This window comes from Hylobates moloch, unplaced genomic scaffold, assembly GCF_009828535.3.
Source record: "Hylobates moloch isolate HMO894 unplaced genomic scaffold, HMol_V3 SCAFFOLD_58, whole genome shotgun sequence".
In the NCBI taxonomy this organism is placed as follows: Eukaryota; Metazoa; Chordata; class Mammalia; order Primates; family Hylobatidae; genus Hylobates; species Hylobates moloch.
The window spans coordinates 156,544-181,083 of NW_026652333.1; the positions used below are offsets into that span (position 1 = coordinate 156,544).

Here is a 24,540-nt window from a genome sequence, read left to right on the forward strand (position 1 = left end):
TGACTCCTTTCTGGAAGGTTTTCAATTTACTTTTGCCCAGATTGATCAGAGGAATTATTATGGCAGCTATAGTCTTATGAAATGTATTTCTTTAATAATAAGACTTGAAAGTTGAAATTACTCCTTGATTCATAGTCTGCAGACTGGATGTTGTGTTAGGTATGAAAACATGAATCTACTTATACATCATCACAGCTCTTTGGTGACTTTGTGCATTGTCAAGAAACAGCAATTTTCTTTTTTCTTTTGCCAGGCAGTAACATTTTGAAAGGAATATTTTTTTCTTAGTAGTGGGTCTCAACAGTATTCTTAAAATACTCAGTAAACCATGTAAATAGCTATACTGTCATCTAGGCTTTGTTGTTTGTTAATAGAGCACAGGCAGAATAGATTTGGCATAAGTCTTCAGGGCCCTGGGAATTCTGGAATTGTAAATGAGCATTGGATTTTAAGTCACCGGCTACATTAGACCCTAAGAAGAATCATCCAGTCCTTGGAAACTTTGAAGCCAGCCATTGACTTCTCTTTAGCTATGAAAGTCCTGGATGACATCTTCCAGTATTAGGCTGTTTTGTCTACATGGAAAATCTGTTATTCACTGTAGCACTTTCCATAAATGGTCTTAGCTAGATTTTCTGAATAACTTACTGCAGCTTCTACATCAGCACTTGCTGCTTCACCTTGCACTTTTATCTTATAGAGATAGCTTCTTTCCTTCAATTTCCTGAACTAGTCTCTGCTATCTTCAGATTTTTCTTCTGCAGCCTCCTTGCCTCCCTCAGCCTTCATAGAATTGAAGAGTTAGGGCCTTGCTCTGGCGTAGGTTTTGGCTTAAGAGAATGTTGCAGCTGGTTTGATCTTCCATCTAGATCACTAAAACTTTCTTTAGATCAGCAATAAGGGTGTTTCACTTTCTTATCATTTGTGTGTTCACTGGAGTACTTTCAGTTTCTTTCAAGGATTTTTCCTTTGCATTAATGACTTGGCTAACTGGTGCAAGAGGCCTAGCTTTTGGCCTGTCTCGGCCTTTGACATGCCTTCCTCACTAAGCTTAATCATTTCTCGGTTTTGATTTAAAATGAGAGATGTGCAAATCTTCCTTTCACTTGAATACTAGAGGCCATTAATTGGCCTAATTTCAATGTTGTTGTATCTCAGGGAATAGGGAGGCCCAAAGAGAGGAGAGGAGGGTAATGGGGAAACATCTGGTCAGGACACAGCGTTTATCTATTAAATTTGTTGTCTTATATGGGCACAGTTCTTGGTGCCCAAAGCAATTACAATAGTAACATCAATGAGTACTGATCAAATATCACCATAACAGATAAAATAATAATAAGAAAAATATAAATATTATGAGAATTACCAAAATGTGACACAGACACAGAGTTTCCACATGCTGTTGGAAAAATAACTCTGATAGACTTGCTTGACACTGTCACCACAAACATTCAATTTGTTAAAAACAAAACAAAAAGCCCTGAACATCTGCAAGGCACTAAATGTGCCTATTAAATGCAATAAATATGCCTATAAAAGGAAGCAGTGCTTTAACTTTTTTTATTCTTACGTTTTTGAACAAGTGAAAGCTTTGAGTGGCAAAGGTAATTCATGATTTAGTCTGAAAAATCTTATGTCCATTGTTATTTTGAATAATGTAGATTTGTTTATTCGCATTTTAATTGAATTATTGCTTTATACAGTTTGGAACTTGGGGCAGACAAGAGTTTTCCTAGAACCTTAATATTTTCACTAGTGTGATAGTATGTTTTCTCAAGGAGTCTTAAAGTACTAGTCACAATGTTGGGATAAAGAAGAATATAGAAGTATGATTTTTAAAGTTTCTAAGATGTATTTGTTATAAGACAAAAAGATTTTAATATATTAAACTTTTGTTCATCTTGTGATAAAATCTTATGCTTGATTTTTAAAAATTGGTTTAACTATAAAACCACTACAATTTTCACAATCCAGGATACACTTGTTATATTCAAGATAACCAAGTATTTTGTTGGTGCTCACTGGTTCTTCATACTGAGAATCTTACTGTTTTCAAACTAATTTAAAGATTGTGTTTTTTTGGTTGTATTAGGAATACTTTTATAATATAACATGAAATGTTTGACCAAACTTTAGAAAGATAAAATATACTTCCTTTTTATCTAGCAGGCATTGCCAGTAGACCTGAGCAACAACGGTATCAGAAGTCATGGAAGTGGCAGTTTTCATGGAGCATCTGCATTTGACCCCTGCTGCCCTGTTTCTTCCTCCCGAGCTGCAATCTTTGGCCATCAGGCTGCTGCTGCTGCCCCAAGTCAACCTTTATCATCAATAGATGGCTATGGATCAAGCATGGTTGCTCAGCCCCAGCCCCAGCCCCCTCCACAGCCCTCTCTCTCATCATGTCGACATTACATGCCACCCCCTTGTAAGTATAAACTTAATGGACACAAAATCTAGAGTCATATCAGTGAAGCATTTTATACTTCCTTATGAAATAACCTTTAATCCCAGTTCTTAAATTTTTAGTATTTACTTGGCTTAAGAGTAGGGTATATTTTTTCTCATGTTAATATTATGTAATTGAGGTGGATTGAATGGAAGTTTTAAGGAATTTAGATTTGTTCTTTAGTATAGCTGAAGAAATGTGAAAGTTGAGTAGTATTTCTAGGCACAGTAAAGTAAATTTTAAGAATTCTCAAGCAGTTAACTGAGACGTAAGAGAGAATTTCCTGACAGCAAGCTTTGGGAGTTTTATATTCATTTGATGCAGGCAGTTAAAATATAACCACGGTTGGGCATGATGGCTCACTCCTGTAATCCCAGCACTTTGGGAGGCCAAGGCAGGAGGATTGCTTGAGGCCAGGAGTTTGAGACCAGCCTGGGCAACATAGTGAGACCCCGTTTCTATAAAAATAAAATAAAATAGAAGCAGTCATGCCTTTTCTAAAGAAATTGAAATTCGTTAGATATCATAAGAAATGATAAATACCCTAAGGCTGTGTAACATATTTACTATTTTGTTAGATCATAAGCTAATAATGAAATGGAAGCTTAATAAACACTTGGCTGATAAACACCAAAAATTCATGCCGGAAGTGAACCAGGAAGTCAGCAAGGAATTTTGTGTTTTGTTTTGATTACATGGCAAGTGGTAATTTTCACTTATATATTTTCTTGGATTTTTTCTTCTACTCCAGTCATTTAAAAAAATCTGCATCCTGCAGACACAGCTGGAATCAACCCAGAATTTATACAGTGAAACTGGTGATATATTATTTACCTTTTCAGTAATGCAACTTAAAATTTAAAGTATAAATTGGAAAACATTTAGAAACAGTTTTTACAAAGCATTGACCAATGGCCAATTCTTTGTATGAGCACCAGTGTGTTGCATGGCCTATTTTGTAATACTTGATCGTATTCATTTTTGATTGATCATGTTTTATTTGAAATTCAATATGTGTAATTTTCTGTGCCTCCCCTTTAAAAATAATATACTGAAGCAGTTTATGAGTAAGTTCTTTCCTTTCAAAATGTCCTAATAAATAAATGTTTTAGACTCATTTGTTATATTCTAAAACATTCAGACTGTGCTCATATAAAATGAGAGTTTGAAAGCTTCCTCGCACAGCTTACTAATCTTAATATATCAGAGTAGCAACTGTTCTATAAAAACTTTTAGAAATTTTCTTAGTACACGTAGATATGTATATGTCTTACCTTTTAAAAATGGGAAATCAAACATATTCTTCTTGTTTTTTGTTTTTAAATTTAACAATATATCTTGATATTTGCATATTAGCACATAAAAATCAAGTTCATTGGTTTTTAATAGCCCCATAATATCCATTGTATATTAAATCAGTCTTCTGTTGATGGAAATTTAAGTTGTTTATGGTTGAGTTTATGTATAGTATAACCTCCTGGAAATGCGATTGCTATGTCAGAGGGATATACTTTCAGATAAATACTGTTAAGTTTCTCTCCAAGGGGCTGCATCAATTTACCCACCTCATTAGGAGTGTATTAATGAGAATAAAGGTAGGAAATTTAAATTGTATTTTTTCTGTTAGAGACATTTTGATAACTCTGTTTTGGGCTTCTTTTCCTGAAGGAGTGTGTGTATTCTCTCCCCAACTTGCCCGTGCTTTTAAAAAACATTTCCTGTATGCTTTAGTTCATGTGTGAAACATGTGGTTCTTAAACCTTTTTTCATCCAGAATGAACTGGGGAAGACAGTATGGTGTAGTAGAGCACTAGCTTTAGAATTGGATAGATTTGAGTTGACCTCCCAGCTCTGACTAATTAGCTTAGTGACTTTGGATAAGTTATTTAATCTCTCTGTCCTTACATTCTTTGCACTTGTAAAATGGGAATAATTCCTGTCGGCTATAAATTGTCATACTTGGATCCAAATGAATAGTTGGCTGTTTCTTAAGTACATTTATATGTATAACAACAATACTTGGGGAGTAAGAATATGTCTCTCCTTGCTTTTGAAAGGTTTGTGGCCTTGATGAAGTGATAAAACAACTGTACTTGAAATGCTATTATTTAAAAGTTTTGCTATCTTATTAATAAGATGTATTGAGAAGATATGTAAGGCCTGGCTTGGTAGTATGAGCATGTAGTTCCCGCTCCTCAGGAGGCTGAGACAGGGGGATTGCTTGAGCTCAGGAGTTCAAGGTTGCAGTGTGCTGTTATCACACCTGTGAATAATCCTTGTACTCCTGCCTGGACAACATAGTGAGAACCTGTCTCTTAAAAAAAAAAAAGAAAATCCAGGCACAGTGGCTCACGCCTGTAATCCCAGCACTTTCGGGAGGCTGAGGCGGGTGGATCACCTGAGGTCAGGAGTTCAAGACCAGCCTAGCCAACATGGCGAAACCCTGTCTCTACTAAAAATACAAAAACTAGCCGGGTGTGGTGGCAGGTGCCTGTAATCGCAGCTACTCAGGAGGCTGAGGCAGGAGAATCACTTGAACCCGGAAGATGGAGGTTGCAGTGAGCTGAGATTGCACCACTGCACTCCAGCCTGGGCAACAGAGCGAGTCTCCGTCTCAAAAAAAGAAAAAAAAAAGAGAGAGAGAGAGAGGTATAGATAAGGCTACTTATGATTAATCACAAAGCAAATGGTCTACACTGTAAAGCTATAGGAATGTAGTGAGTAAATGTTGGAATAAATCATAGTATTACATCTGCAAGTGATACATTGAACGTCTAGGAAACAATATCAATAACTTTTTTTTTTAACTGTTGGGAACACAAATAGAGGAAGGGAAAGGGTTTTTGGGAATGTGGAATATATCACTCTTAAAATGGTCAGCAACCTGTTTTGTTTAGATAAACAGTGAATTAAAGTGATGTCTGAAGAGTAGTTCTGAAACAAACTTCTTGCTTCATAATATTTGTGAATGTTGTGTAATGATTATACAAATATAAAACTTTGAAACTAGAAAAAATGCTGTGAATTTGAGAAAGGATACTTAACAATCATAAAACATAGTGGATTCATTTTTTGTGATTAAGAGCTACTGAGCTTTGTGCCTTCTTGAAGAGTAAAGCATTGATTTGAAAACAGAACTTTTAGAAAATTGGTTTAAAAATTTGTCTTGCAACTTCTAAAAATTAGGTTTGTTGAAAGTTTCCTTTAAGTACGTGCTAACAAGGCATACTTTGAAAATATAGTTGAGTTATGGTTACCTAACTTCTGCCCTTGCTGAATGAATCAAAAGCATTAAAAATTGGAAACTCTTCTGTAATGAAACTAGAGAATGGCTGTTGCTCTATATCAGACTTCCAAGAACATCTTCCAATAAAATGAAACTTGGATTGAAATCTAAGGAGACAAACTTTTTTTTTTTTTTTTTTAACATGTTAAGTAGATGCACATCTCTAAGAGTAAGAAAGATGTGTATTCCTCAGAGGGATTTTTCAGCAGTCACTTTGAAACATAGAGATGTAGAATGAAGAAATGGGAGGAGCCATCTTATTAAGGACTTTACTTCCATATTTGATGGGAAACAAATATGCCTCCTTCACCTTAATGTAGCACAGGAATAATGACATGGGGTAGGGAGAGAGAGAGACAGTTTGGAAAAATGTTTACACCCTATTATGACAGAGCTTCCATATATGCAAATAATACTTACAAGTCAATAAGAAGAAGGTGAATGATACAATAGGCTAAGCATGTAAATAGATAATTCTGAGAAGAAATACAAGTGGTCAAGAAATAAAAGATTTTTCTCAGATTGGCATTTATTTTAAAAATTTAGTGGTAATGTGGGGGTAATCAGGCCTTGTGTGCTCCTTTTTTTTTTTTTTTTTTTTTTGAGATGGAGTCTCACTCTGTTGCCCAGGCTGGGGTGCAGTGGCATGATCTCGGCTCACTGCAACCTCCACCTCCCAGGTTCAAGCGATTCTCCTGCCTCAGCCTCTCAAGTAGCTGGGATTACAGGTGTGCATCACCATGCCTGGATAATTTTTATATTTTTAGTAGAGACGGGGCTTCGCCATGTTTGCCAGGCTGGTCTCGAACTCCTGGCTTCAGGTGACTCTGCCCACCTTGGCCTCCCAAAGTGCTGGGATTACAGGTGTGAGCCACCGTGCCCAGCCCTTCCTGTGTACTCTTGATGGAAATATTAATTATGGCAACCTTTTGGAAAGGGTATTTTTATCAACTGGCATCTAAATTTATTTTTTTCTTTCTGTCCCACAACTACTTACAGGAATTTATGCTACAGAAATGATCTCTATATATGCGTGTATATGTGTGTGTAAGTGAAAGAGTGAGTGCAGGAGTGAGCATATACACAGATATTTATCATAGCATTTGGGTTTCTTTTTTATCAGTGGGGATTTTGTCAGTACATTTTGGTGTGTTCATATAATAGAATGTTGTGAAGCTGTGAGTGAAGTTAAACTATAATATATATTGACATAAGAAGATATCCAAGATTATTCTAAGAAGGGAGCAGGTTGCTTGAGCAGTTGCTTGAATACTTTACTTGATCAAGTATTCATAAAAATAATATCTTTAAAAATACGATAGGAATGTATAATAGCAATATATGTTCAACTGCATGGTGCCTGTGTAACATACTCAAAATATTTTTCTTGCAGATGCCTCTTTGACAAGGCCACTTCATCATCAAGCTTCTGCCTGCCCGCATTCTCATGGAAATCCCCCTCCTCAGACTCAGCCTCCACCTCAAGTGGATTATGTTATTCCTCATCCTGTACATGCTTTCCATTCTCAAATATCTTCTCATGCAACATCTCATCCTGTGGCACCCCCACCACCAACTCACTTAGCCAGTACAGCTGCACCAATCCCTCAGCATCTTCCTCCTACACACCAGCCAATTTCACACCATATTCCAGCCACAGCACCTCCAGCACAGAGACTGCATCCTCATGAAGTGATGCAGAGGATGGAAGTTCAAAGGAGGAGGATGATGCAGCATCCAACGTATGTTTTACGTTTTTAAAAAGAAAGTCAAGCTTGCTTTTTCTTCTACTTCCATTGGTCTTTATAACTCTGAAATCCAACTAGGCATGGTGGCGTGCACTTGTAGGCACAGCTGCTTGGGAGACTGAGACAGGGAGGATTGCTTGAGCCCAGGAGTTTGAGTCCATCTGGATAACACAGTGAAATACTGTTTTTTTGTTGTTGTTGTTGTTTTCTTTTTTAAAAAAAAAAGAACAAAGAACAGCAACAACAACAAAAATCGTGAAGTCTTTAGAAATAATGTAACTTTAAGCTGGGTGAGGCTCATGCCTGTAATCCCCAGTTGCTAAGGAGGCTAAGGCAGGAGGATAATTTGAGCCCAGGAGTTCAAAGCTGAGCTATGACTGTGCCACTGCACTCTAGCTTAGGTGATAGAGCAAGACCCTGTGTCCTTTAACAACAGTAGAAAACAAAAGATAGGTGGCTGCAGTGATTCACACCTGTAATTCCAACACTTTGGGAGGCTGAGGCAGGAGGATCGCTTGAGCCCAGGAGTTTGAGACCAGCTTGGGCAACATAAGGAGACCTCGTCTCTACCAAAAAAAGAAAGTAGCTGGGTGTAGTGACATACTCCTGTGGTCCCAGCTACTCGGTAGGCTGAGATGAGAGGGTCGTCTGAGCCCAGGGGGTCAAGGCTGGAGTGCAGTGGTGCAACCATAGTTCTTTTATCCTTGAACTCCTGTGCTTAAGTGATCCTCCCACGATCATGCCACCGCACTGCAGCCTGGGTGACACAGCGAGACCCTGTCTCTCCCCTTCTCCCCAAAAAAGTAACTATACTAAATCCTCAGTTCACTAAGTAATTGATTCTTTGCTAACCAGAACCTTCCCCTGCCTTTCCCTAAATTGTATGTGTTGAAAAAACAAGTTTATACCAGATTATTTAGTAAAATCTGACCAGTTTTACCATATGACCCAGGGTAATATCTTTATGCAAACCAATTAAAACAAAATACCCAGACTGGTCTGATGTGAACTAATCTTTTGTCTGTCTGTTTCTGCAATATCATGTGGTAAAAATCAGTGTTAAAATTGATGATTCTGAGGAATAAGATCTAAAGATATCAAAGATTTGAATGTTACTAACGAGAGGGAAGGAAAGTATTAATAGAATTTTCAGTGAATGACAGTGAAAATATTGTACTTCAAGTTTATGAAAATCCTTTTTTTTTTCTTTTGAGTATTCAGGATCTGATTTTCATATTCAGATCAGCAAACTCTATTGGTCTAATTCTGCCTACCGATTTTTGTAAACAAAATTTTATTGGAAAACAGCTGCAGTTTTTCAGTTACAAACAAACTGAAAAAGTGTCCGTTGTTTGTGGCTGTTCCACATTACAAAGGCTAAGTTGAGTAGTTACAACAGAGAACATATGGCCTGTAGAGCTGAAAAAATTTCCCGTTTTACCCTTCACATAACCTGTTTGCCAAACTCTTGATCTAATTAATGATCCAGCTCTTGTGTAACCTTTTGTTTTACTTCTGTCATTTAAGATTGTATCCCAAATCTCTGGCTGTTGCTGCCATTCTAATTTAGTAACCTTTTATATAGAAAATTGCCAGTTTAACAGTCTTATCCTCCAGTAACTGGCAAATTGTTGTTTAGTAAACATGCAAAATCTGCAATTGTGTTAAAAACTAATATAAAATAATTAGACTATAAAAATGAATCTTAGCTGGGCATGGTGGCACACACCTTTAGTCCCAGCTACTCAGGTGGCTGAGGTGGGAGGATCACTTAAGCCCAGGAGTTCAGGGTTACACTGAGCTATGATTGTGCCACTGCACTTGATCCTGGAGCAAGATTCTGCCTCTTAAAAAAAAAAAAAAGAAACAAAAAATGAATCCCTGAAACTAAGTTGTTTTTAGTGTCTTCTGTTAACTGACTTTAGGAAGAGAAAATACAGTAAACTGGGATGCAGAATAAAGAGTATGAATGGAGGTTGGGCACGTTGGGAGGCCAGGGTGGACGGATCACAAGGTCAAGAGATTGAGACCATCCTGGCCAACATCCTGGCCCGTCTCTACTAAAAATACAAAATTAGCTGGGTGTGGTGGTGTGCACCTGTAGTCCCAGCCACTTGGGAGGCTGAGGCAGGAGAATTGCTTGAATCCGGGAGGCAGAGGTTGCAGTGAGCCAAGATTACCACTGTACTCCAGCCTGGTGACAGAGCTAGACTTCCTCTCAAAAAAAAAAAAAAAAAAAAAAAAAGGAATCAAGCTAAATACAAGTTTCCTAGGTGTATTAACTTGTATTACATGTGTTTTGAAAAAAAAATGCACAAGGTTAACATTTTTTTGTCTTAAACTTTCATCCATTAAAATGGTTGAATGTCTTTACAATATAAGAGTAAATGAAGCAAAATTAAGGTTTCAGTTTGTCCTTTAATGTTTATATACAATAATTTATTTGTGCCTACAACATTTGCCTGGGGTATTTAATTTTTAAAAATTTTATTTCTATTTAATTCGTATTATTCTCGTATTTAAAATATCACTTGTAAAGAAGGTATACAAGATAATGTTAAAATTACCTTTTTCCTTGGATATTTGAATTGGAAGCACTGGAATAAATGAGCAATTAGAATTTATGGAGGAGGTGATGGTTTCTTGATTTATTAACAATTAAATAATTTTCTATATTTTTATAATTGTTATAAAATTTATTTTATGACTAATCTATAGATGTTTATAGTATTAATACTAGGGATTTTTTTCTACATTAAGAAAAGAAATAACCAATTATTCAATTATTTCCAGTGGTCTTTTTGTGTTCTGTGTTTCCAGGCGGGCACATGAACGCCCCCCACCCCATCCACATAGGATGCACCCAAACTATGGTCATGGGCATCATATTCATGTGCCTCAGACTATGTCCTCACATCCTCGACAGGCTCCAGAGAGGTCTGCCTGGTCAGTATCTTCTTTAATTTCAAAACATTGCTTCACAGCTTGTGGTAAAACTATTGGAAGAGATGCCTTGTGATTGATTGCTTTGCAGAAGGGTGATGTGGAGAAAACTAATCCCCAGTTTAGCTGTGAGACACTGCCTCTGGGCAGATAGAGGTTTGGAGAGGAAAGAATAGGAGCTGGGGCAGGGAACCATATCAAGCAGGAGTAGAACTTTTTTTTAGGTGTTATTTTATGTTTAATTGACAAATAATAATTGTATATATTTGGAGGTACAACATAGTATTTCAATACATATATACATTGTGGAATGATTGAATCAGGCTAATGGCATATTTATCACCTCCAATATTGATCATTTCTTTGTGGTGAGAACATTTAAAATTTTCTCTTGTCGCAGTTTTGAAATATACGGTACGTTATTCTTCACTGTAGTCACCGTGCTGTGCAGTAGAATATCAGAAGTTACTCCTCCTAGCTGAAGCTTTGTACCCATTGACCAGCATCTCCCCTTTCCTCATTCACGACCTCCCACCCCCTCCCTAGCCTCTGGTAAACAACATGCTACTCTCTCCTGTGAGTTTAGGTTTTTTAGAGTTCCCATGTAAGTAAGAGGAGTGGACCTTTTTTCCTCTTTTTCAGGGTTACCACCAAAGTTGACTCCCTCGACTGATCCTACGTTTCACATCTTCTTTATCTGACCCCCACCTTTGTACTCAGATTTGCTCCACCACCCTCACCTGCCATTGACAAGGGAAATTTAGCCTTCATTCTCCTAGATTTGTGGTCTTTCCTAGATAAATGGGAGCAGATGTTCATTAAATTAATTTTCTGAATCCATTGTGTGTGGGCATTCATTGAGATCTTGAACCACAATGACTTTTGAGGCAGAACGTAAAATGAGAATAAGTAAATGAAGACTTAGCATATAACAGTTTTATCCCTTCTAAAATATTGTTTGCCCTTCTTTTATAAGGTGTAGAAGAGTTTGCTATTCTAATTGTCCTTAATGTCAACAACCAAGAGATGATATCTAGCAAACAAAAACCCAGAGAGTGTCTGTAACATTCAGATACACCAAAAAAGTAAATTCTATGTTGTATGCTCCTCAAGTAGAATCAGGCTTTTATCTTGGAAGGGACCTTCGTAGCCATATATTTCCTTCCTTTGTAAGATGTGAAACCAAGTACAAATGCTTTGCTCCTCATTGCCACAAAATTTAAGTTTTTTCAGCTTTCAGTTCTAAAATAAATTTGAAATTATTAGTTAAATATTTTGGGCTAAATTATCTCTCCTCAGCTTTGTAAGTTAAGAAACCTTAGATTACTTTTTTAAGTGTAAACATAACTCCCTGTGTCTGTTGATAAAAAAGAGACCCTAAGGAGGATTAAACTGTTCTCATCCTGTTGTCAGGGAACTGGGAATTGAAGCTGGAGTGACCGCAGCTACTTATACACCTGGTGCATTGCATCCTCACTTGGCCCATTATCACGCACCTCCTCGACTTCATCACTTACAATTAGGAGCTCTTCCTTTAATGGTAAAATGGAAAATTTTCAAAATTTTGACATGTTCTAAAAGTTCCTTTTCTAAATATTTTATTGGAAATATTTCACTGTATTAGTTATTATAGATGTTTTAATAGAATTTGAGAGTAATCTTGTTAGCTAAAATTGTGCTATAAAAAGGTATTAGATGTATTAAAATCTGCGCGTATAATTTGCGTCGTAACATGCACTCTTAATGTACAAAATGACAAAAAAGTGTGGGGTTTTTTGTATATCAAGATACTCTTAATCCACTGTCGGGAGTATACTGTGCTTCAGTTATTTTGTGGTAAGTGGTAATAGATCCGTTCTGATGCAGTCATACTTGATTTTCTTTTTTCTTTTTTTTTTCTTTTTTGACAGTCTCACTCTGTCACCCAGGCTTGAGTGCAGTAGTATGATCTCAGCTCACTGCAACCCCCACCTCCTGGGTTCAAGCGATTCTCCTGCCTCAGCCTCCCAAGGAGCTGGGATTACAGGCACGTGCAACCATGCCTGGCTAATTTTTGTATTTTTAATAGAGATGGGGTTTCACCATTTGGCCAGGCTGGTCTCAAACTCCTGGCCTCAAGTGATCTGCCCACCTCGGCCTCCCAAAGTGCTGGGATTACAGGCTTGAGCCATGGCACCCAGCCTGATTTTCTAATCTGCAGAAAGATTATACTGATTCTCTACATCTGATTTAATCAGGTTCAGATTTTGTAAAGTGCTAAAGGACAAGTTCAGCAAAACATACATTGCGTTTGTTGTTTGTATCACATACTCGTTATATAAGTGGTACAGAAATGGGAATAGTTTTGTGTTGTTGTGGGTAGAGGCACTGCAGGAAAGCTTTCAGAGAAGCTTTCTGGTACATGTGACTTCTAAGCAGACTGGATTTTGGAATGGTGCTCTTGCAGAGGTTACAGCATATAAAGATGCAGCAAATAGCACAAGCACTGGGAACTCCAAGTAAGCTGGTGTTTCTAATGTTAGGAGTGAGGGTCAGGCAGCAGTGAGAAAACTGTCCTACCAAGAAACTGGAACTCAGGAACCATTGAAGGGGAAATGTCCTGATCAAATATATGATTTTAGAGTTATTTAATCAGATTATAGTTAGATCACCCCCTCAGTTATGTGGAAAAATAGATTTAAATGTGGGAAACCAGTTAGGACATTATAGTAGAAGAGGTAAATATTGATGAATGCCTGAATGAAGGCAATTGTAGTTGGCATAAAAATGATGAGACACATTTGAGAGATATTTAGGGTTTGGGTGAAGGGGTTAGGTGAGTTAGGTCTTGGATGTACTGAATCTGTATCAAAGTTGAATGTCCAATAGGAAGTTAAGCCTATGGTCTGGATTTCCAAAGATATTTGGGTTAAAGATATGTTTTGATCTGTCAGTGTATAGAGGTAATGAATCCATGGAAGAGGATTAGGTTTTCAGGAAAAATGTGCAGAGTGACAAGAGGGTGAAAAAACCTTGGAGAATGACAATACTGTATTTAAATGATAATACTATGCTTCGAACAAAGGATTCTGAGAACTGACTTGAAAAGTTGAAAAACACAGTTAAAATAATATCAGAAAATACAGTTAACCCTTGAACAATGCATAGGTTAGGGGTGTTGACCCTCCTCACAGTCGAAAATCAGAGTATAACTTTTCAGTTCCTAAAATCTTAACTACTAATAGTCTGTTGTTGATCAGAAGCCTTACTGGTAAAATAAACAGTTGATCAACACATATTCTGTATGTTATAAGTACTTGATAATGATAGTCTACAATAGATAATGATAGTTTACAATAAAGTAGAGAAAAAATGTTAAGAAAATTATAAGGAAGGGAAAATATATTTACTATTCGTTAAGTGAAAGTGGATCATTATAAAAGTCTTCTTCCTCATTGTCTTCACATTGAGTATGCTGAAGAGTAGGAAAAGGAGGGATTCATCTCGCTGTCTCCAGGGTGGCAGAGGTGGCAGAAAATCTACATGTAAGCAGACCCATGCAGTTCAAACCCATTTTATGTTGTTCAAGGGTGAACTGTAATATGGTCAGTATGGTGTCATCACAAAAAAATAAAGTTTGAAAAGTGTTGAAAGCATTTGGCAGTAGAGTGGTTATTGGTCTTTTGTGTCAGAATGGTTCAGTAATGGTGAGTGGTGTAGATGGGGCACCTCTTAGATTGCATACGGCAAGGAAGTGAAAACATGGAGATAGTGAATATAGCCTTCTTGCTTTATAAGCTTGGCTGTGAAGGGAAAGTGAAGGAAACCCCTATTTGGTTGGCAATAATTCTAGGATTAGTAGAGAATTTAGGTTTGGAAAAACTTAAGGTATTTTTAGGTTAAGACAGAAAACCATTAGAGAGGAATTGTTTGAAGATACTGAAGAGAGGCTTGGTGGGGAGTAGTGAAGTAAGCATGTCTCAGGGTGAACAGGTGAAGGGAGGAGCGGGTGATAAGGATTGAGTTCAAATAGGAGAAAAGCTCATCCATAAAGGCTGGAGGAACGAGGCTAGGGAGTAGAGGCTTCTCAGGGTAAGTGAAGATTTAGATAATTTGGGATGCAGGAGTTCCTTTCCGATTTCTTTGAAGATGTTTAGGAGGTTGGGTTATCTGCTGAGTAGTAATGATCTTGGTTATAAGAAAAGTTGTAAATAATTTAAGTAATAGGCTATTGAAAGTTAAAAGTTATTGCTTATTTATTTTAAATTCTTTTCCACATATGAAGTGTCTGTTAAAGCTGTAAATTCTGCTTAAAGTGTGTTGTGATTCGGTGTAGGCTAATTAAAATGTAATGTCAGAGATTTATTTTTTTTTATTTATTTATTTTTTTTTTTGAGACGGAGTCTTGCTCTGTCGCCCAGGCTGGAGTGCAGTGGTGCAATCTCGGCTCACTGCAAACTCCGCCTCCCGGGTTCACGCCATTCTCCTGCCTCAGCCTCTCCGAGTAGCTGGGACTACAGGCGCCTGCCACCACGCCCGGCTAATTTTTTGTATTTTTAGTAGAGACGGGGTTTCACCGTGGTCTCGATCTCCTGACCTCGTGATCCGCCCGCCTCGGCCTCCCAAAGTGCTGGGATTACAAGCGTGAGCCACCGCGCCCGGCCCAGAGATTTATTTATAAAGATGGAAGAATGGTGCTGTATCTCGGAAATGCGCTTTCGTAATACTCTCATTATGCATGGCAGTTATGATCTATACAGTTGCTGCAAACACTGAGTTAGCAAATGTGGGACCCTTGCAAGCCTCCGATCACAACTAATCAGTGTATAACCTTTTTTATGTGTGTTTCTGCTTAAAGACAACGTTAAAAAATATTGTAGAATCATTAAGATTGAACTCATAGCTAACAACACTGTAACTCATGCCCGAATGAAACTTATTCTCTCCATAAGGTGTATCATAGCCTTCTTTGCTTAGGAACACTAGAAAGCACTTCAGCTTTATGCTTGGGCGCCATTTTAAACAACACAGTCACCAACAAAAAGCACAAAACTGAAAAACGTGGCACTAAACAGACTGCAAACAAGACAGTGATTTATAGTAGGAGCTCAAATACGGCAGAGCCCTGTTCTACCTCAGCTGGAAACAGAGTTGCATGTTGGGCAACTCCAATTTTTTGCCACCGGGCATATCCACAAATGACTCTGAAAGCACAAGTGTTGATTATGGGGTTACATGTAAATTTTAGCCTGTGGGTCAGTTCACACATATGTAATCCATAAATAATGAAGATTGACTATACCTAACAAAAAATTAGAAAACAATGTTAAAAGTTTCCCTAATAGAATCAAGCTGTTAGGAAGCTTAAGAGAAGTGAAGTAAAAAACTTATCGAAGTGAAATTTTGTTGGAAAATTGTGTGCATTTTTTGTCGTTGTTTTAATAAAGCTCTGTGAAATGGACAGGATCTTAAGACAATTTTACTCTTTTTCAAGTTTGAGCTACTAAGAGCCTCAGGCTTAAGTTTGGGCATTTTGGAGAGTTAGGTTATATTTTAAGAGAAACCTAAACCTGTTACAGAATGCTTAGTTGGAGTTATGTATTCTTACTGAAGTCAAATTTTATGAGCAGTTGAATTGAAAACATTGAAGGTCTTGAATTATTCAATGTTAACAGTAAATTACAAGTCTATTCTTAAAATTGATTTAGCCTATCTCTTCTGTTGAAATAGGTTCCTGATATGGCAGGCTATCCTCACATCCGTTACATTTCATCAGGATTGGATGGAACATCATTCAGAGGTCCTTTCAGGGGCAATTTTGAGGTATGTAATAAAATAAATGAATATGTTTGTCACAGTATCTTTAATGCAGAGAGAGTATATATACACTACAATACACAATTGTGTAGGACTGCTACAGTGGCTGGGAATCACGTGATTTTCTGATGTTGGTTCTGGGAGTTACAGAAATATTTGTAAGTAATATTAACCTTAGGGTCAAAAGTTACCCAAGTATTTAAAGATGAGTAAATGAAAATATCTAATATAGAAGAATATAAAAATGTATTAAATCAATATAATGTCAGATATATAACTATACCATTAAATGTGATGGGGAACGTAATGTTTTTGACTCAGCTAAATTTTTAGAGAAATTGGTAGAGAAAAAAACTTAAGTAATTCCCTTTGTAGCTAAATGTCTTGTTTGAATTTTCAGGAAGAACAAATCATTCGAATGGGATTTAAAGTTTTGTTGTGGTTTGTTTTTTTGTTTTTTTGTTTTTTTTTTTTTTTTAGACGGAGTCTTGCTCTGTCACCCAGACTGGAGTACAGTTGCGCAATCTCAGCTCACTGCAACCTGCGCCTCCTGGGTTCAAGCGATTCTCCTGCCTCAGCCTCCTGAGTAGCTGGGATTACAGGCACCCGCCACCACGCCTGGCTAATTTTTGTATTTTTAGTAGAGATAGTGTTTCGTCATGTTGGCCAGGCTGCCCTCGGACTCCTGACCTCAAGTGATCCACCCAACTTGGCCTCCCAAAGTACTGGGATTACAGGCGCAAGTTACCTCACCCGGCCCCTGTTTTTTTTTTTTTATGTCAGTTTGGAAGTTGGAGTCAGTGTGACTTAGAACTATTGTTTGATTTGATTCCTTAATTTACTAGAATGATTTCATCTTCTCCATGCATACATACGTACTGACTTATGTAGTACCATGTGGTAATATTGTTGTAATTTATAAAGATAACTTTTGCTGTACCATTTCAGTTGGCTGAGGAAAACATGATAAACAACCATTTGCCTTACTGTGTATGACAAACATTAAGTCAGGCATGGTGGCTCACACCTGTAATCTCAGCACTTTGGGAGGCTGAGGTGGGAGGATCACTTGAGGCCAGGAGTTTGGGACCAGCCTGGGCAACATATAAACTGTTATATATACACTTATATATAAGTAACCACTTGTCATATGTAAGTTTTTTTGAACACTGTATTTATATTGCAAGTTTCTAAGTACGGAAGTTTATTTCTCTTAACAATGTTGACGGTACTGTTCCGGGAATAATCATATTGGCTTTTACCAGTCATTATTCTTCACTTTTAGGAACTGATTCATTTGGAAGAAAGATTAGGAAATGTCAACCGTGGAGCATCCCAGGGGACAATTGAAAGATGTACATATCCACATAAATACAAAAAAGTAAGAATTTATTCTGTGAAACTTCTAGAGTGTTACTGAAATGCATAAATGTAATATATACCTTTTTTGAATTTGTAGACTCTAGCAATGACATTTTTATTGAAGTAATACACACATATTGTTTAAAAATTTTGGGAAGTATAAAAAATATATACTTTGCAGTTTTTTACTCTGCAGACCCTAGTCCTTCTTCCCAGAAGTGAAATCATAATTAAGGATTTAGATATTCTTCCAGATATTTTTTAGCATTTTCTAATAATGTGCATATGTATATATATTTTTGTCTACTTTAAAAAAAATACAGAGATGATAACCACATAGTTTGCAGATTGCCTTTCATGCCATATCAGCTCCCACAGATTACCCTTATTATTTTTAATAGCTTATAATAGCTTATACAGAATTCCATCATATGGCAGTACTGTAACTAGCAATTTATTTTGACGGACATTTTATTGATGTGTATTTCTTCTACTCTACCTTCAGTTGCTTGTATAGCATTATACAGTTATGGGGTAGACATGTTAAATACGTGTCTTAAACCATGCTCAATACCAACGGTCCCCAACCTTTTTGACACCAGGGACCAGTTTTCATGGAAGACAATTTTTCATGGATAGGTGGCAGAGGGGATAGTTTCAGAATGAAACTATTCCACCTCAGATCATCAGGCATTAGTTAGATTCTCCTAAGGAGCACACAACCTAGATCCCTCACATGCACAGTTTACAATAGGGTTCACGCTTCTATGAGAATCTAATGCTGCCGCTGATCTGACAGGAGGCAGAGCTCTGGCAGTGATGCTCGCTCACCTGCCACTCACCTCCTGCTGTGTAGCCGGGTGCTGGTTTGCAGCCCAGGGGTTGGAGACTCCTTTATACCATGTAAAGAATAATCATAAAGTGTGAAAATTACTATTCTCTGTATTTTTCATCTATTTTCAAAGAGTATTGAGGTACTACCAGTACATTCAAGTTTTCAACTGTCCAAGTTAAATACTGTAACTGATGTTAATTTAAATGGATGTTATTTGAAACATTCACTAATAAAATAAAACTTATTTATGCTCATGGTAGGATAAAAATATTTATATTGTTTATCATTCTCATTGTGGATTAAAAGTAATAGCTTTCAAGTGAATGAATTTGTTAAATTTGATTTTGCTTTTGATCCCAATTATTAGAGGGTCTTAAAAATATACTTAATTGATGATAGTTATTTAATTCATCCATTTATTTATGACAGTCTTACCTGGGAAAAAAGTGCGGGTGAATATGTGGTTTTGTTTTGTTTTGTTTTTCAAATAAACACAGACTTTACTCAGTTGTTCAATAATGTCATCTCTACTAATAAGGTAACAACTGATTGGTTCTCACAGAGGAAACTGCACTGCAAACAAGATGGGGAAGAAGGGACTGAGGAAGACACAGAGGAAAAATGTACTATCTGTTTGTCTATTTTAGAGGAAGGTGAAGATGTGAGGTAACTAGATATTAATTATCTAAAATCCAACTGTACATGGGATTTTTTTTGAAAAGTAAATTACACCAGACACGATGGCTCACATGTGTAATTCCAGCACTTTTTGAGGCCAAGGCCAGTGGCTCTCTTGAGGCCAGGAGTTCAAGGCCAACCTGGGCAACAAGACTTTGTTTGTACAAAAAAGAAAAATAGTACAATTATTTGCATGTGATGGTGTGCACCTGCAGTGCCAGCTACTCAGGAGGCTAAGGCAGGAGGATGGCTCAAGCCCAGGAGTTTGAGACTGCAGCAAGCTTTGAGCACACCACACTGCACTCCAGCCTGGGCAATAGAGTGAGACCCTGTCTCTGAAAAAAAAAAAAAAGGATAAAAGTAAACTGGAAACCAAATAAAGATTACTCTTGGCATATACTGTTACCAATTTCTGGCACGTAGAACTGGCTTCATCTAGCGAGTGAAACAAAAGATTAAAGTCTCTATGTTACCAACATGGGAGTGGGAAATTTACTGCCTATTGTAGGGCCACACAAGGTTTGGCCAGGGAAATTTTGTAGTCAAAATTGTCTTTTGTAAATCTTGCAGAAATGAGAATTCGAGAGGCTTTGGAGGTCCTAGAAAGGGATCCAGATTAGCCCTATGCAGTCTGTTTTACAGCATCTTTTTTTTTTTTTTCTTTTTTGGGAGATGGTCTCCTTCTGTTGCCTAGGCTCGGGGCAGCAGTCTCAGCTCACTGCAACCTCCACCTCCTGGGCTGAAGCGATCTACCTACCTCAGCCTCCCAAAATGCTGGGATTACAGGCGTAAGCCACTGCACTCGGCTATAGCATCTTTTATAAACTGGTTTTGTCCTAAATTTTCCTCTAAACTAGTAGGACTATTCCCTTCTTGCACCTTTGTTGTTTAGAAAATGTTAATAGGTTAACCCTATATTAATTTTGGGCATTTTCTTTGTATAATCACTTAAGTAATTGTTTTCTTCCTGTTCTTTTTTTTAATGTTAACATAATGCCATATGAAACAGGTTCTATATCATATATAACAGAGCCGTGTAGTAATATTATTGCCCTAATTTATAAGGATAATTTTGTCATACCTCTTCAGATGGCTGAGAAGAAAATTATTGTCTACCATACGACAAATAAGGTTATTTGCACACTATATTTCTAATGAAGGTTTATAAATTTGGAACTTAATTGCTTTTACAGTATTGACAATACTGTTCAAGGAATACTTGGGATACGTTTTTAAGCTATTATTTTAACAAGATATTAGGAAGTCTAAAAAGTGTATAAAAACTCTTAACGGTGGCTAGAAGTAGAAATGGACACGAGTCAGTAACTTTTATCCTACTGTTAACACTCAGATTTAATGTTACCCTATCTTGCTTGGGGGCTTTATTTCTCAATTTCTAATTGGTAATTTGGCATGATGTAAACAAACTGAAATCATTACATCTCGTTTTAACCTACCTATTAAAACAGCACAATATTAAGTGTATATAACAATTATTCCATGAAGAAAGTATTACTCACCTTTAATCAGTTATGTACTTAAGTTTAATGTGTAAAGATATTCTTGATAGAAAATAACATTGCACATTAAGACATTTTTTAGTGAGGAAAATGTAGTTACTATGTATTTGCCACATGAATTGTAATGTTTTTGAGAGAGAATTAAATGATGTAATAAATATATATTTGAGATAATATGTATTTTTAAAGGGCATTACAAATACAGTGATGATTTGATATTTAAAAATATATTTGCAGTATTATGTGACAGGTAACATACTACTAACTCCAGGGCATTGGCAGCTACTGTACCAAAACAAAACTGGAATAATTGGCAGTGTAATTTGTGTTCTTACAGTTTTTAAGATGTTATATAATTTGGTCCTGTAGCTTTGAAAGTTAATTATCTTGGTCATTTATATATTATATTGCCCAGAGTGCTAATTTAATCTATGTGTTTTTTATAGAAGAGGAAGATGCTTAGTACCGTCAAAACATTATTGAATTATTCCATATATAATTTGTTTACCACATACGATTATCATAAAATTAATTTTTGCTTTTTGTTTTCTTGCCAATAATAGACGTCTTCCATGTATGCACCTTTTCCACCAAGTGTGTGTTGACCAATGGTTGATTACCAATAAGAAGTGCCCCATATGCAGAGTGGACATTGAGGCCCAGCTGCCAAGTGAAAGTTGACACCATGTTTCAGAACTCTTGCCCTCCCTCTCATTCCCATCCTTCCTGGTACTGCAGTCAACCAAAGATGGCATGACTTACCTGCGCAGATTTGGAAGCATTGAACTTAGAGTGCTGGCTCTGCTATATGGTACAACTAATGCTAGACCTACAGTTTATGTATACAGTTGATTTTGATGTATTTATAAAAGCTTTTTTTTTTCTAGATTTGACATTTTTCTGTATCATTTTACTGTATTTTTGCATGGTTCCTTGTATTGCATTTCTTTGCACATATTATGGGCTTGTGACCCTAAACTTGCAGGCAAGGTTAGCTGCTTTAGTAAGTAGAATTTTGTGGTCTTTTTGTTTTTTACATAGTACCAAGCCTTGATAATTATGAATTTTTTATCCATTACTAACCTTTAATTTAATCAATCATGTACTTTAGTTTAATGTATAAAGATCCTCTAGAAAATGATAATATTGTGTATTAAGACATTCCTTAATTAGGACAAAATGGCTGCTGTATATTTACTATATGGAGTTCTGAGTTAAATACCATCCTTAATACTGGGAACAGAATACAACCCATATTAAACCAGATGCAGGTGGTAGTCACATCACCAGAGTGATCAGTATAAATTTTCTTGGTGTATCCGTTTCCTTTCAACACAGTGCAGATAAGAGTTGAATATTGATATCATACATTTAGACTGCTGTTCTGATTGCATTTATCTTTTTCCTACATCATTTGGAATTTTATTTCCCTGATTCAGTTTTTGCTGCTGTGAAACAGCTCTGATGAACACTAAATATTAATTTCAATTAGCTAGATTGTACATACTTGCAGATTTAACAAAATTTTAGGGAAATTGAAAAAGACATGTAGAATTTGTTGTCTTCTGCTAAGCACGAAAAGTTAAGATATCTGCTTACATTGATTTTGTAGACACATTAAGTCAAGATTTGGAATTTAAGTCACTGGCAGGTATCTGTGCATTCATAGAACTTCTAAAGGTCCCAGGATCACTTTTAAGGGATTTTTATTAGTTTCAAGATAAATAAAGTCAGCTGAATCTACATGTCTCTTGTTTTATTTCTCTCTAAACTTGAAAACAGTAAATCTGCAGATACTGTGAGGCACAAATTATACTGTCAACCTACTGTTGCTATGGTTATATACTCCCACTTCATACATTACCAAGAGTCGATCACTGATTTAAAATTTTTAATTTCTATAGTTAAGATTTACTGCATAATATAGAATATAAAGTTAAGTTAACATACTAACATTTCTCCTTTGGAGGAAGTTGTAATCTACTTCAGGATGCATATTATTATCAAGATACTTTCATATACAGGATAGCCTAATTTTATTTGTTTAAATATGCTTAATATGCCCCAGATTGCAAATGCATCCAGTCAGTAATATCACTGTCTGTATGTGGAGGACATGTTCCCATGGATCATATGTGAAGATGTCAATAAGCTTGCATTAAGCCACCTGCTTTGTAAGTGGATTGATTAATAAATAACTTATATTTCTATTGTCTTTGTGTTTTCATAATTAGTTTTTATAAAAACAGTTTACATTAAACATCTTGGAATTCAAAAATAGTGATCTCACTCAAATTGACATTTGCATAATTTGACATTTATATTCATTCAGTTATGACTACTTGCCCTTTTCTTCATATTAGTAAATGTTACACTGTAGTAGTTGTCAGTGTTAACATGCTTCAACATAGTATGTGTGCAGATGGACGATGGATTTAAAGAGCATACCTTACGATTAAACCGAGGTTATAGAAGGTCAGGGGAGAGTGAAGGAGTCGGTGACCTATGTCTGCCTTCTTACTGGGGAAAAGAGCAAGTAGCCTGTCTTCCTTTAAGTAAGTAGCCTGTAATGGATGTAGTACTTTGCCACTGGAATACCCCGGGTCTGTGCCAAGGGATTGAAGAAGTGTAAGATGGGGAGAACTGTATGTCATGGAGTCCTCTTGACGTTCCCCCAAATATAAGTAAAGCACAGGTGGATTTCTGTATTTTTGAATATTACATCAGATTTAGATGCACGACTACCTGTTGACTTGTTTTATAATTGCTACTGATTTTTTTAATGTAGGCAAAGCTTCATTACTTTGAAATTTATTTAATAAAAGTATTTGTGATATAAACCTGAATTGTTAATATAGGAGCTTATTAAGTTACTGCCATTAGTTATCGAAAAATGTGATAAGTAATGAAGAAAGTAAGGAAGAAAATGACTGAACATTTTGACTTTTTGTGCTTTGTTTTGGTGTCTTCCATATCCTGCTGCATCTTATATGTCAAAATGAACATTTCAGTGATAGCTGTCCAAATACATAAAAACTAAAATTCTTTTGTCAGCAAGTCCTTATTTTTATTGTTGTTAACATGCAAGTGATAAACTGATAATTTGAAACTTTTTTCTTACTCTGGTGACTTTATTTTAGCTGCTAGCACACTTCAGCATTTGAACCATAACAGTTGACTTAGAGAAAACTACTTTTGTTTTAAAAACTGTTACTTGTTCACGCCTGTAATCCCAGCACTTTGGGAGCTGAGGTGGGCGGATCATGAGGTCAGGAGATTGAGACCATCCTGGCTAACATGGTGAAACCCCATCTCTACTAAAAAATACAAAAAATTAGCTGGTCATGTGGTGGCAGGTGCCTGTAGTCCCAGCTACTCAGGAGGCTGAGGCAGGAGAATGGTGTGAACCTGGGAGGTGGAGCTTGCAATGAGCTGAGATAGCGCCACTGCACTCCAGCCTGGGCGACAGAGCCAGACTCCCTCTCAAAGAAAACAAAAACAAAAACAAAAAAACCTGTTATTTGTAACTAGTTGAAACACTAAAATTAAAATATAAGCTCTTGAGGATATTTTGTTATTAGTGCTTCATAAATGGGAATAGTTTAAATCTGTAGAAAATACATCCTAGTTGCTAACTTCCAAAATCTCTGGGAACACAGTATATGTGTGTCAAACACACATACACACACACACACTGTGTTGTTGTTATATGTATATTTGTTGTTGTTGTTTTTAAGACGAAGTGTCCATCTTTTGCCTAGGCTGGAGTGCAATCTCAGCTCACTGAAACCTTCACATCCTGAGTTCAAGTGACTCTCGCGCCTCAGCCTCCAGAGTAGTTGGGATCACAAGCGCGTGCCACCACATCACCGTGGCCGGCCAGTATATATATATATATATTTTTAAAACTTCACGTGCCACAA

At 36.7% G+C, this 24,540-nt stretch overlaps 1 protein-coding gene across 9 annotated transcripts in view; it reads left to right on the plus strand.

Annotated features, from left to right (window-relative positions):
* LOC116463750 (E3 ubiquitin-protein ligase Arkadia) overlaps positions 1-23,730 on the plus strand; it is a 116,511-nt gene extending 92,781 nt beyond the window's left edge. For 2 of the 9 annotated variants that reach the window (XM_058434832.1, XM_058434833.1), the window contains exons 7-14: positions 2,167-2,428; positions 7,129-7,477; positions 10,277-10,429; positions 11,840-11,966; positions 16,136-16,228; positions 17,508-17,603; positions 18,958-19,085; positions 21,181-23,730. In XM_058434832.1, coding sequence (XP_058290815.1) covers positions 2,167-2,428; positions 7,129-7,477; positions 10,277-10,429; positions 11,840-11,966; positions 16,136-16,228; positions 17,508-17,603; positions 18,958-19,085; positions 21,181-21,298 — 1,326 coding nt within the window. In that variant the 3' untranslated portion in view covers positions 21,299-23,730. The remainder of the gene's footprint in view (positions 1-2,166; positions 2,429-7,128; positions 7,478-10,276; positions 10,430-11,839; positions 11,967-16,135; positions 16,229-17,507; positions 17,604-18,957; positions 19,086-21,180) is intronic. The other 7 variants (XM_032147003.2, XM_058434837.1, XM_058434834.1 and 4 more) reach the window with 6 other exon arrangements.
* The last annotated feature ends 810 nt before the right edge of the window (positions 23,731-24,540 follow it).